This window comes from Otolemur garnettii, unplaced genomic scaffold (genome assembly GCF_000181295.1).
Source record: "Otolemur garnettii isolate 467f Iridium unplaced genomic scaffold, OtoGar3 scaffold00025, whole genome shotgun sequence".
Classification (NCBI taxonomy): Eukaryota; Metazoa; Chordata; class Mammalia; order Primates; family Galagidae; genus Otolemur; species Otolemur garnettii.
The window spans coordinates 11,732,199-11,745,566 of NW_003852420.1; the positions used below are offsets into that span (position 1 = coordinate 11,732,199).

Below are 13,368 nucleotides of genomic sequence, written 5' to 3' on the forward strand. Positions count from 1 at the left end.
AATGGGCGGAGGCGGGGGCGTGCCGTGGGGCCGGCGGCCTTGGCGCGGAGCTCCTTTCCTCGTGCTCCGCGTTGAACCCCCGCTGCCGCTGCCGTCGCTGCTGCTACAGCTGCGGTCGTCCCTGCCCGGCCCAGCCCCGGGGTGCACCCCCACAAGGTGAGAATGTCCCTCTTCTCCCCACTTCCCAGTTCCGCCCGGCTTGCCGAGATCCCTTTCCGCCCCCAGCCCAGTCCTGAGAAGTGTCTGGGGTCCCACCAGCAGTCATTGCAAAGGTGGGGAGGGGGGCTCTCTGTCCCGGCCCGGCCTGGAGGACTCCTCAGCACCTGGGCTGGGGTTATGGCAGGTCCTCGGGATGCAGTGATCGTTAGCTGGTGGAGCAGGGGTGTTTTCCGCAGGGCACAGTGGGGGGCACGAGTGCCACGGTGAGGGCGGGGGTGTAATGGGGTCAGCGCCCCCTAGTCCCCACGACCCCACTGTTGCCGCTGCCTTGCTGCGTGACCTTGGACAAGTAGCGTCGTTGAGCCTCCAGTGCCTCAGCACCCTAAGGAAGGAGGGAGGTGATGTCTGGGAGTGCGGGCTCCTGAGGCTCCTGCGTCAGCCGAGGTGAGGGTGAGGAATGCACTGGAGGATTATCTCTGAGGGACATAGCCTTCGGATCGCAACTCGGACTGGGTGTGAGAAGGGGACATCCAACTGCATCCCCCCCCCAAGCGAAGACGAGAATAGGGTGGGGATGGAGGTGCCACACCCACGGGGATGGCGGCTGAAAGACAAACAGAGCCCTACACCTGCGTGTGGTGACACGGGACAAGAGGGATTGGATTTAGGTTTTGGACCAGCATTCCTGCTAGTGATCAGTTCCCTGATGGAATCAGAAGAAAGGTCTCGGTTTGCCTTTCATCTTGAATCTTGGCTTTGGGAAGTGGGGGTAGGGCGCTTCTCTGCCCCATGGAACTGAAGAAGGTGAGGGGGCAGCTGTCATCTCCTAGACTCAGTGTGGGTCCTCCTCTGGGTCACAGGCCGGGGAGAAGGCCTCACTGAGGCGTAATCTGGAGTATGGAGGAGCTGAGCATCCTCTAGCTGAGGGTAAGGTAAGGGAGAATACTGGACAAAGGAGGGCAGCACTTGTTGAGGAGATGGGAGGGTGTGGGATCGTGGGAGTCTCTTCTCCATTTCACCCTCTGCACCTGACTGGTTGTGGGAGAGAGCACACCCATGCTTATCCTTGTACCTTTGGCCTGGTGAAGGGAGGAAGAAATAAAGTCGAATCAGGCCTGAGTTGATGTAAAGCTGCCACAGCCACACCTGACCTCCAGCCTTGTCTTTCCACGCCTATTCTGTGTCCCATCCTATGTCAGGTTCTGGGTGTCCCTATCTCAAGGCTTCAGTGTGCATTCTTTTAACATGTTTGAGCTTTAACACATTGACTGCTACACAAGAAAAGAAATTTTTTTCCTTGGGGCCATGGTGTTGTATTAGGTCAAATGCATTAACTGCCATGTGAGTTGTATTTATCTTTACTTTTGAGCCCTGGGCCTTGGGAAGCATATATAACTCACACTTCTCTGGACCTAATAAAACATTCTGGCCCAGGGAAAAATTTTTTTCTAGTGTGGAAGTCAGTGTATAAGAGAAGTGGGAATTATATATGCTTTACCAGGCTCTGGGCTTAATAGTAAGTTAAAGAAAACTCACACGGCAGTTAATATGTCTACGGGAGGTGGAACTGTGCTGTTTCTAGACTTCAATGCTCTAACTAGTACAGAGCCCCAGGCTGGGGATAGAAGAGGAAGAGTTGGGAAGGTGGAAAGCTGTAGAATTCTTGGCTCAGAGCAAGTCCTCATACAAGGTTGAGAATGGGAACTGAAGAAGGAATGAGAAATCAGGTTTCAAAGGTTGGGGTATGTCCCCAGACATACAGTAGAGGACAAGCTGGGGCTGGCCCTGTGACACAGCTGCCTTTGGGGAAAGGGATGGTGTGAGTTGGGGGGCAAGAGGGTGGCAGGTTTGGGAGTTCCACTTTGCCATGGATACACTGCCTTTGGCCCTCCTTCCAGTCTACGGCCTTGGGCCCTAGTGTGGGATATCCTGGAGTAGTAGGAGTGCCCTGTGGGGTGGGAGTCTAGTGTGACGGGAATTCTGGGTTCTTGTGTAACTGTCCATCTACCAGCCCACTTGCCATGTCCCTGGGTAAGGTAGCCTTGAAGCAGCCTTTCTCTCTGAAGCTGAGCAGGACTGAAGCTGGTAGTGCTCTATCCCCCAGAGGGAAGATCCCCCAGATTTCCTGAGAACAACCAAGAGCAAAAGAAGTCCCCAGGGCTCTTGACCCAGCTTTCTAGTCCTTTCCATCTTGTGATTGTCCAGGGTTCCACCCCTGACGTTTCAACAGTCCATCCAAGGGGGAGGATATAATTTTTTTTTTAATTTTGCTGGGAGGAGGGGTACCATGTTCCTCCCTGTGCAATTCCCAGGACATACATTCACCACATCTTCCTTTAAGCCCCTCTGGCTGGACCAGGCAGCTCCCAGCAGTCTGCTCTCTTGCCCTCCCTAGGGGCCTAGCTGCCTTGGGATGGGAGATGGGAGGGCAAGAGGAGGGAAGGGATAGGGAGGCCCCCTCAACTCTTGAGCTCTTTTCCAAGAAAGCTGAGATCCCTGGGGGCTACTCTGAGGGCCACTCCTGGCTCCTTCAGGGTTGACCTGAAATGCCTCTCTGCAACAGTACTGCTGAAATGGCTGTTGCGTTAGAAACCAGGCCTTTCGGGTTTTCTTTGCAGAGGTGAGGGGTGGTGGGGGGTTGTCACAGAGCTTCAGGCACAACTGCACCAAACCCTGGGTGGAAGAGGCCACTGCTTATTCCTGCATTACAGATTAGGAAACCGAGGGACAGGGAAGTGAAATAACTTGTCCATATAGCCAGCAAAGGCAGAGCCTAAATTTGAACTAGGACTGCTACCTCTTGGGGGCTGTGTGGCTTGGGCCATGGCGAAGACTTGGCTGGCACAGGAGGAGGCTGGAGGCAGGGCTGGGTTTGGTTGCATGGTGGCCTAGAAGTTCTCTGTGGCTGCATCAGGGGAGGCCCAATGCCCTCCTTTCCTGCTTCTGATGGGGAATTGTGTGTGGGTGAGAGTCTAGCTCCTCAGGGACAGGGACCAGCATGTTCTCTGTTGAGAAAGGACGTTGGTTTTTTCCAGCCTCCTTTGGCCCCTAAAGTCACTTGCCTCCTCCCTCTGTGTTCTCAGTGTCGGAGGGTTACAGGAGGTCCTGGGTGTCTGTGCTGTACTGAGTGCTGGGCATGGCATGAGACATGGATCCTGCCCTCAGTGAGCTTTCCATCTCAAGGGGGGCACAGACAGGTGACCAGCTGACTGGAGCAAGGGCAGTGGGAGGAATGCCCTTTGGGAGGTCACTCTCTGTGAGGGGGGAGGAGAACACCATCTAGGGTAGGGGTTAGCTAAGAGAGTGGGGTGGGGAGTTCCACTTCCTGAGTGCCTCCGGAACAGAGGCTGCCCTGACCACACCACATTTGCCTGGAGGGCCTGGCCAAGCCCCCTTCTGGGCTCCCCTTTTGCGCTTGTTCTGTCAACTAATATATAGTGAGCACAAGGGGTTGCACCTAGTACTGGGGACATGGGGCTTGGCAAAATTGCTGTTGCTGCCCTTACAAGGTGGTGAAGACAGATAACAAATGATCTTTACAAGAAAGGGGATCTTGTAAAGAGTTTCAGTCCTATTGTGCAATTTGAGCGGGGGGTGCGGTGGGGGGGAAGGCATTGCTGAGACCCCATTTGAGGTTTGTTCCCTGGGAGGGACAAGGGATTATTTTGGGCTGAGGGGCTGGCCAGAGCAAAGTGGGCAGGGGCTAGGCAGTGGGCTTAGGGACTGAGGGAAGATAGAGAACAGGCCCTGCATGTACTGGGTCAGTTCTGGGTCAGCATGTTTTGTGAGAAGGGCCCCTGGAGCCTTTGCTCACCCTGGTTAAGAGTTTCACCTGGGGCCGGCATTCTTCCTTTCTTTCTTTGGGGTGCCACACCATTCTCTCACTCTTTTCCTACCCCTCCCCAATCTTTTCCTCTCTCACTTCCTGCTCTCTGCTTTCTCATCTCTTTCCCCCACTCTATTCTCTCTCTGTAATATAAAATAAATTTATACTTCTAAAAAAAAGAGTTTCTCCTGGGCCTCCAGGAAGTGTCCTAGGAGATAGGAGGACTTGGACATTGGCCTGTCACTGCCCCATGGCTGCAGAGGTATGGCTGGAGTAGGCTCTGCAAGGTCTGAGGAGGGCCTGGCAACCTTGCCCTTGGCCATTTGTCACATGCTCTGAGTCCACAGTTTCAGGGGCTAGCTGGGGTGGGTGGGTTAGGAGGCAGTTTCTGGGGTCAAGCTCTTCAAGACAAACTGAGCATTTCAGGGCTGAGATGACTAACCCCAGTCACCTGGCCAGAGGTGAGTAGGTCATAGATCCCCTCCCTGAACCCTGGGCTGGGGCCTGGGAACCCATCTTGGCACTGGCCTGGGGCTATTCATACCTTGGCCTTCCCGAATTCCAGAGGCCAAGACTTGCGCTTGCCTGCTTCTCTCTAGGACTCCTTATACCAGAGCTCCTGGTACCCAAGCTCTGAACACCCTGCCCATGAGGTGGAGCTTGGGCCGGGGTGCACCCTGTGGAACTGAGAAGTGGGGAGGAAGGTGAGGTCACACCTGCTCCCAGGGCAGCTCGGCACCTGGGGGACCTCAAAGTCATGCCCTCAACAGGCCCAGCTTCAGACTTTAAGGCTGCCCTGTGGCTTCTCTTCAGTCCCTGGGCTGACTAGCCAAGGTCACTCACGGGTCACTCAAATCTAACTACTTGTGTGTTTGTCTCTGAAAAAAATAAGAACGTACTTCTCTACATAATATAATTCCACCATCTCACCTAACAAAATCAACTCATTTCTTAGTGTCATCTCATTCTGTCATTCACATTTCATGATTATCTCCCAGTGTTTGTTTATTTAACTAATGTTTTTCTTTCTCTTCTTTTTCTTTAAAGGCCATCTCGGTTAAAGAAAATGTCTTTTTTGTAATTAGATAGAAACCTCCTCCCCCACTTAACTTTTCTTCTTGCAGCTGATGTGGTGAAAAAAACCAGGTCATTTGCCCTGAAGATTCTCCTGTCTTCTTGGTCTCTGAAGTGTGTTCATTTAGAACAGAGGTTGGCAAACTTTTTCTGTGAAGGGCCAGACAGTAAATAGTTTAGACTTTGGTCTCTGTCACAACTACTCAGACTAATCTTGTTTTAGTGCAGAAGCTGTCATAAACAGCATGTAAACAAATGAGCGTGGTCGTGTTCTATTAACATTTTATTTATAAAAATCGAGTGGCAACTGTTGGCTTCCACATGTAAAGCAATCTTTCCTTTTTTATTAATTCTTGCAGTTGGAAAAAAACAAAATAAAACAGATCAGTCGTCCTTGCCTTCTGGGTTTATCTCATTACTTTCTTGTGAAGTCATTTAATTTGTTCCAGCATCCTCTGTGTTTTCAAGTGCATGAGAAGTTGGAGTTAGAGGCTTGTTTTTAGATCCAGGTTAAACATATTCAGCAGGAGGGTGGGGATTTGATTTTTGTCAATGATGCTGTGACTTTGGGCTGCCTCATGTCAGGAGGCATCAGTACATCAGGGTGTCCTACAGAGAGTGAGGGGAGATGGACCCATATGTGACTGGGTGTGGTCACATCCCTTCATTGCAAACATGTGTTATTCCACTGTAAGAATAACGCCAGATCACCTGTCGAAGGCACTCGGGCCTTTGTAAGTGTATTTGTCCCTTCGACTTCTCCCCTCAGGGTTTAGCATCCACTGCCTCTTGGTGCCTCCGGCATTTGTTTCTTTAGGGGCTGCAGAATGACTTAGCATTTGGCCATTCCTTTGTTATTTATTAGCAGGAATTCTTCTGTAAAGTGGTTTTCTGTCAACCACCAGGGCAATTTAGTTCCAAGAAAGGCCAAGAGACAGGCTGAATTATTTCTTTTCAGTTGCCAGTTTTCAGAGGAGAGTTAGGGTCATTGCTACTGTCATTGGTGACATATGAGGGTTTGGGTTTGTTTGTTTTGCTTTCTCCATTTTTAATAATCTCCGCAGATGCTCTGCATTTATGTATTCTATCTGTTTCTATCAGTTGCTCTCATTCTTTTTGATGCTGAGATGGCCCCAGCCTGGCTCACTGGAGGCTCCCTGGGGAACATGGAGGCTGCCTTGGGGAACAGAGCTGGGAGGCCACCTTGCGGCTCAGGCCAGACTCCGAATGGTGGATTGAGATGGGGGATATCCCTTCCATGAACATCTCTTCTGTATATGGCCCTAACAGATCACCAGGAGGGAAAGCTCTGAGGACATGTTTATTTTATGTGGTCCCCATTCCTGTCCCTCACCAAGCACACTGTTAGCTCTCACCTCCACCCTGCTGCACTGGGTGTGTGACCTGAATAATGTGTCCTTCAGATCTAGCCTTCAGAGTCAGCAGCACCAGAACTGGCCCCTGGAAGGTACCAGTAAAGTCTCCCTCCTTTCCAGGTTGCTCTTCCTGCCAGCCTCAGGCAGGCTGGACATAAGAGTCCTTTAGCACCTGGAAGGGGCAACCTAGCACGAGCTAGCAGGGCCCTGGGTCAGTGTGGCATCAGGCAAGGGTGAAGGCTCTTGGTGAATGTGGGTAGTGGGTGGAAAATGAGGCAGAAGCCCCTGGTCTGGTTGATGCAGGCACCACTTAGGCTGCTGGGAGCAGCAGGGGTTTCCTAAAGGGAGCTCCTCTGCTTTCCCCCATTGGTGGCCCTGACCGCTGCCTTATCTACCCTCCCCATCCTTTAGGCTCCTGCTGGTGTCCTTGGAGCATGGGAGGCTGCTGAGCTTGAGTGGTGGTGTCTGGTAGGAGCTGCGTGTCTTGCCCTGTGGCAGGGAGGGCGTCCATGGCTGCAGCCAACAAGGGTAAGTCCTTTCCTGGCCTGGCAGAATTTGTACACACTCTTCTAGTGGGCCCTGGTAAGGAGAGTCATTGTTGTAGGTGGGACCTTTGTTGGCTCTGTGTGTGTGTTTGTAATTCAGAATATATTAGTGTTTGTGCTAGGTTCTGGGACCCCTGCTAGCAGTTCTTTGGCATGCTGGTCTGTGGAGGTGTGTGCTCTTGTGTTCCTGTGTTCCAGTCCCCTGTTCACTGTGGGGGTTGATGGGGCATGAGGGGTTTATGGTGATTACCAAGCCTGGGCAGGGTCACAGCAGCCTGTGGAAGGGAACTTGGATTTCATTCAGAGTCCAGAAGAGCTAATTGAGGGAGGGTCTTTGGCAAAGGAGACACAGTAAGATTTGAGGGTCAGTCTGAGGGGGTATGGATGGTCTCTGCCTCCTGTCCCAGAGCCCAACCCAAAGCTGGCAGGCCCTTCCACCCAAAGGACTCTGAGCAGGGCTCTTGGGAGCCCTCATGGCTGGGGGTCAGAGGGGATCAGGGTCATGTTCTCAACCTTCCCCAACCCAAGTGTCCATTTAGGCCAGGCCCTTAGGCTGGTTCTCCACCACCTTGCTTTCTCAACCCTCTGCCCTTTCTAGCCCTGGAGAATCTGACCCAGCTCAGGCTCAGCTGAGAGCCTTGGTGGTGGGCTGAGCAGAGGAAGGGGGAAAGTCTTGGGGTGGGAATGGGGTCTGGAGATCCCCTGGGTTCCTTCTTCTTACCTGTTGGTGAGCAGTGGGATGAGTATGTTTCGTGACCTCTTTTTTTCTCCTACCCCAAGCAGGTTTCCTAGAGCCCATTCCTGTCCCTACCCTGCCACAGTAGGGTGGTCAGGAGGGTAGGCAGGGGCTTCATGGGGGAGGGCACTGGGTTGAGCCCTGCACTCCCCAGTCTTGGTGAGTCTGGGGGATTGTCCCTTCCCATTTCTGGCACCAGCCTCATCCCCTCCAAGTAAGGGGTTGTATTAGTCAATCTCTGAGTTCCCCCATGCTGTTGTAGGGAGGGGCATTTCTGTGGGAGAACTTGGCAGATAGAGACAGGATGGGGGCCTCAAGTATCTTCCTAGCCTGAAAGAGCCCAGCCAGTAGGTGCTGGGTGGTGTCAAGGGCAGTCTTGGGGGTGGGGGAAGTAATTTCCTGGGATCAGGGGAAGCTAGCAGCCACTGGAGCCCTCTCCCACTCTTCCTAGGCAACAAGCCCAGAGTCCGGAGTATCCGCTTCGCGGCAAGCCATGATGCAGAAGGCTCCCAGAGCCATGTCCACTTTGATGAGAAGCTGCATGACTCAGTGGTCATGGTCACCCAGGAAAGTGATAGCAGCTTTCTGGTCAAGGTGCGTGCACACCTGCCCTGTCTCCACCCTTGTTCCCTGTCTCCCTCCTCTAGCTCCTCCCTGGCTCTACCTGCTTCGTGGGCCTGTCTGTGCCTTCTCCTGTCAGCTAGGTTCATAGACATGTCTCTGCCCCTCCCTGAGCCTTGGCTTCCCCATCTATAAAATGGGAGGGGGTGAGATTTCCATGAAATTAGCGCATTTACAATGTCACTTGAATCAAGGTGAGCAGAGCTATTGTCATCAGCCTCATCCAGACAATGGCAATTGAAGGCACTTGTCAAGGCTGTGGTGTCACAGGCCTAGATTCAGGTCTAGGCTAGCCATTCTGACTCTGTGACCTGAGAGAAGTCACATCAGTTTCTGTTCTTTCAAGCAGAGACTGTTCACATATGTTCCATATAGGTGTGAAGCTAATTATGGAATTAACAAGGTGTGACTTTTTTACCCTTTTTTGCCAAATCTCTGGCCGATTAGGCTCTTTGTAGTAGTGAACATCACCCATTTCCTGCTTGGTGGAGCATCTACTTCTCCTTGTGGCCACACTTCCCACACCCTCTATCTTGTATCCTCCAGCAGCTGGGGCACCATTGGATCCCACATCTACTTGGAAAGGGGCAGGAAAAAGTCTCTGGATGGGCTGCATTGGAGAAAATAGGCACTGAAGCCTTCACTAGGGCAATAAAACAGGGGTCCAGAGTTGGACAGGAGTGTCCTTGGGGGTCTGGGGCAGAGGTCTGGTCCTTAGAGATGTCAAGGACCTTCAGCTGACAGCTTCCCCAGGGGGCTAAACAGAGTGAACCAAAAAATTTAAAAGTAGCTCCCTCCCCCCACTGCAAAATCTACTCATATTTATTAGATGAAGTTTGGAAGACAGGGAAAAATGCAAAGAATGTAAGGGTACCCACAGCATACTACCCAGAAATAACCATGGTTGATATTCTGACGTCTGTCATTCCAGCTTTTACTCAATCTTTGTTTCCAAAAATGAAAGCTGGTATCACAGTGTACATGCTGTTTTTTGCCTGCTTCTATTGTGAACTGTCTCAGTAAATAATTTTCCATGAGATTTTATAACTGCCTGGTATTCCGTTATATGTGTCATCACTGATTTAGTTGGTTCCCTATTCCTAGGTGTTACGGTTGTTTCTGTTTTTCACTGTTATACGAATAAGGTAGTGATGAGTATTTTTTTTTTTTTTTTTTTGGTACATCTGCTATAGTTTCTCCTGGAAAATTCTGCAAGTGGTGCAGCTGGGTCACTGGGTCAGGTGGTAGGTGCAGCCAGAAAGCCTACCTGAGAGGCTATTGTGCCCTCTACTAGGAGAGTGTGAAGGGTCACACAGATTGAGGTTTATGTGGTGATGTCAGTCTGGTCCTACTGAAAGACTAAACTCAGTGCAGTCAGTCCTGACTGATCTCCAGGGGCAGGCTGTTCAGCCCCAGTAACTGTGAGCCAGAATCTGTGTGTCCTGTAAGCTACACTACACTCCCATCAGCCACCCTGCTCAGCAGCGAGCCTGGCTTATGACCCTTCACACCCCTGGAGTTTCCAAGAATGGCATTTGTCTCAGAGGACATCAGTTGCCAAGCACTGTGTAGGAACAACAGAAATTGTTTGGGTCACAAGTAGGGGTAGGGCCATTGAGCCTTTGAGTGGCAGGCAGGCACCCATGGTCAGGTGCCAGCAGCGCAAACAGGAGCTTGGTCAATGGCTGGTGCCAGGCCTGTGGGCCAGCTCTGGGCTGGCACAGCTGGACAACTGTCCATTTATCTAATTCTATCCCATCCCTCATCCCATGTTGTGTTGCTTGGTGTCACCAAATGAGTGATGGAGAGACCAGAGTCCCTGACTCTGGGCTCCTGGCTTGTGGCAGGCAGATGGCCTGTGCCATGGGACTTTGATCTTCTTCTCCTTTGAGTGGCCCAAGCCCTGCTGTGTATGATGCATGGCAGGAGTGGTCAAGAGGTCTAGAGAGGACTTTTTCTTGGCCATGCTATGTGGTCTCTGGTTAGACATTTTCTGGCTTCCATTTTCTCATCTATAAAATGGGCCACTGTGGATGTGGGGCCCATGAGCCAGATGATGAAGAGTGTGCTGGCCAGCTGTGGAGATGAGGTTTTCCAGGTAAGGGGTCTGTCAGAGGGCCTGGAGCCATCAGTGGTGGACCAGCTGGAGTGGCGGAGGGAGTTAGGTTTCCTGGGCTCTTCATGGAAATGTGCTGGGGCCATGAGGATCATAGGTGGCACAATTGGGTGGGCCTTGGGGGAAGCAGTAAGTGAAGCTGCCTTCCCCCACTTGCTCCCTGCTGTAGGTTGGCTTCCTGAAGATCCTGCACAGGTATGAGATTACATTCACTCTGCCTCCAGTGCACAGGCTGAGCAAGGATGTCCACGAGGCACCTGTCCCTAGTCTGCACCTCAAGCTCCTTGGCGTTGTGCCCACCTCTGAAGGTGAGTCCCCTTCACCAGCAGGGGCTAGATGTGAGTGGGAGTGAGAATGTGAGGTGCTCCCTTCCCCCCATCTGTGGTGGGTGGTCAGCTCAGCAAGCCAGGGACATGGTACCTTTTTGTGATCTTGCAGCATGGCAACTTGGCAGGTCCCATGCCCCAGGCCTCACGCATTCCTGGACAGAAGTTCATGAGCTCACACCATTGGCCTGCATCTGCCTACCATATGATAATTACCTCTGTGGTGAGGTAACTGAGGTGGGAGCCACTGAGAAACTGGCTTTAAGCCTCCAGCTCTCACTCCCACCTGCCCCTCAAGACAACCCTGCTGGAGCCATGAGAAGTTTGTGGCTAACTACTCAAATGCGCCATTTCTGATCCTTGGGTTTCAGGCTGCATCTCTACAAACTGGCTTCTGGCCCTGCTCCACCCCCACCCTACCCTGGCAGAGACTAGGGTGTCAGTTTCCCAGAGCTCCAAGCTTGAGTTTCATGTATCTACCCCATGACCTTGCCCTACAGCGGATTGTGTGAGACCTCCCCACTAGGCTTTTGCCCCTTGCCACCTGACCCACTCCAAGCCTGCCATACCCCCTTCCCTCCCCATTGCCACCTCTCTCTGCCTTCCTTTTGGGGGAATCACTGGGCCTTTGTTTTACTAGCCTAAGTTTGACCCAGCTTCACTTTTGAAGCTATACTGGGGTGTAGACCAGAGGCACCTGGAATTCTTTTTTTTTTTTTTTTTTTTTTTTTGAGACAGAGCCTCAAGCTGTCCCCCTGGGTAGAGTGCCGTGGCATTACAGCTCACAGCAACCTCCAACTCCTGGGCTCAAGCGAGTCTCCTGCCTCAGCCTCCCAAGTAGCTGGGACCACAGGCGCCCGCCACAACGCCCGGCTATTTTTTGGTTGCAGCCGTCATTGTTGTTTGGCGGGTCCGGGCTGGGGATTCGAACCCGCCACCTTAGGTGTACGTGGCTGGCGCCTTAGCCGGTTGAGCTATAGGCGCCGAGCCAGGCACCTGGAATTCACTGAAGTATGGGAAGCTTCTGAGGCCTGCAACCCTTGGGGACCATGGTTCACTGGGCTCCAGCAGGGCCACCCCTGCGCCTTTCTGGGGGAGGCTCAGCATGTCTTGGTATTGGGTGGGGGACCAGTTAGTCCGGGAGGTGGGGTCGGGGGCTAAGGGAGATGCTGATTGCCTGCCCCTATGCCTGGGCAGGTTATAGCGTCAAGTGCGAGTACTCAGCGCACAAGGAGGGCGTGCTCAAGGAGGAGATGCTGCTAGCCTGTGAAGGGGGTGCAGGCACCTTCGTGCGAGTGGTCGTGCAGGCCCGCGTCATGGGTGAGAGCACAAGGAGTGGGTCTGGCTGGAGGAGGGAGGTGCAAGCCTGGCCACAGGGTTTTTATCCTCTTGGTAGGCTGGTCTGAAAAAGGGAACTGGGGTTCCCAACCTCCTTGGCTGTTCCCCCTCAGCCAGTCTCTGAGGGAAGGGGGAGGGGTCTCCTTGGAATGGGCCGTGTGAGTGGGGCGAGGTAGCCCACCCATTTGCATCCTTTCTTTGCAGACCGGCACCACGGCACACCCATGCTGCTGGACGGTGTCAAGTGCGTGGGCGCCGAGCTAGAATACGACTCTGAGCACAGCGACTGGCATGGCTTCGACTGAGGCTGGCAACCCTGCCTGCCTCAGGGCCCCTCAGCCTTAAACCTCGCCTCGTCTCCCCAACATGCTGCGTGATGGTTGTGGCTTCCTCGCCCCTCCCCAGGTTGGGGGTGGGGGTGGCTGTTCAGGGGCCTCCAAGCTGAGGTCTCGCCCACGTCTCTCACCTCTGCCTTTGTTTGTGCCACCACCCTGCCTCTCCTGAGTCCTCCTCTCTGTGTCTCCCACTTCCTCCTCTCCGTGTGCCTCAGTCTCCTGCCAGAGGAAATGGGTCGAGCCCACAAGGAGGCTGTTTGAGGAAGGGAGAGGGAGGGTCTGGGGTGGGTTCTACCCAATCCCCACCCCAAGCCATAGGGGCTCCAGCCAGGGTCTGGGAGAGGATGGAGCTGGCTCTGTGATGTCGTTGCCCCATTTCTGCTGCTGCTCTCTCGCTTCAGCACCTCTCCTGCCTCTCCCTCTTCCCCACTGCTCTCTACAGTGAGCAGGAGGGAGGTGCGGCCCCAATTCCTACCCCTCAGGTCTGTGTTACTTGGTTTTTAAACAACTGGTTGGGATAGAACCCTAAAGAAATAAAACTTCCAGTGGATACTAGAGGCCAGCTGGATTTGTGTTCTCTGGGGTCCAGAGAATGCCCAATCCTTTGCAGATGGGTTGTAGGAGAACTTGGGTAAACTCATTCTTTCAGGAGACGGGCATTGCATGGTGTCTGGCCTCCAAAGTATGCAAGGTGGTGGCATTTTAGTTCAGGGACTAGTTGCCAAGACAATTCATCGGGACAGGGAGGGCTTCTTGCCCAGCCCAGACAGAGGTCTTAAGGAGTGGGTAGTGCTGTTTGGGATGCTTGATAGGGAGACAGCAGCACCCCCTTCTGGCCAGTCCCCTGCCTTGTGCACAGCTAAAACCGTTCTCCCTTTAGCAGTCCCCACCCTTGCACTACTCCCACTTTTAGGGT

General features: G+C 53.0%; 1 protein-coding gene across 2 annotated transcripts; it reads left to right on the plus strand.

Moving 5' to 3' along the window:
• On the plus strand, window positions 1-13,007 carry CUNH20orf27 (chromosome unknown C20orf27 homolog). 2 transcript variants are annotated; one of them, XM_003788046.3, is made up of 6 exons: window positions 1-156; window positions 6,847-6,963; window positions 8,168-8,310; window positions 10,623-10,761; window positions 11,977-12,099; window positions 12,322-13,007. In XM_003788046.3, the coding sequence occupies exons 2-6, from the start codon at window positions 6,945-6,947 to the stop codon at window positions 12,420-12,422; spliced, it is 525 nt and encodes a 174-aa protein (XP_003788094.1). In that variant the 5' UTR covers window positions 1-156; window positions 6,847-6,944; the 3' UTR covers window positions 12,423-13,007. The 2 variants fall into 2 exon arrangements, with proteins under 2 accessions (XP_003788094.1, XP_012659611.1); XM_012804157.2 differs by lacking the exons at window positions 11,977-12,099; window positions 12,322-13,007 and adding exons at window positions 10,892-11,007; window positions 11,151-11,469.
• The last annotated feature ends 361 nt before the right edge of the window (window positions 13,008-13,368 follow it).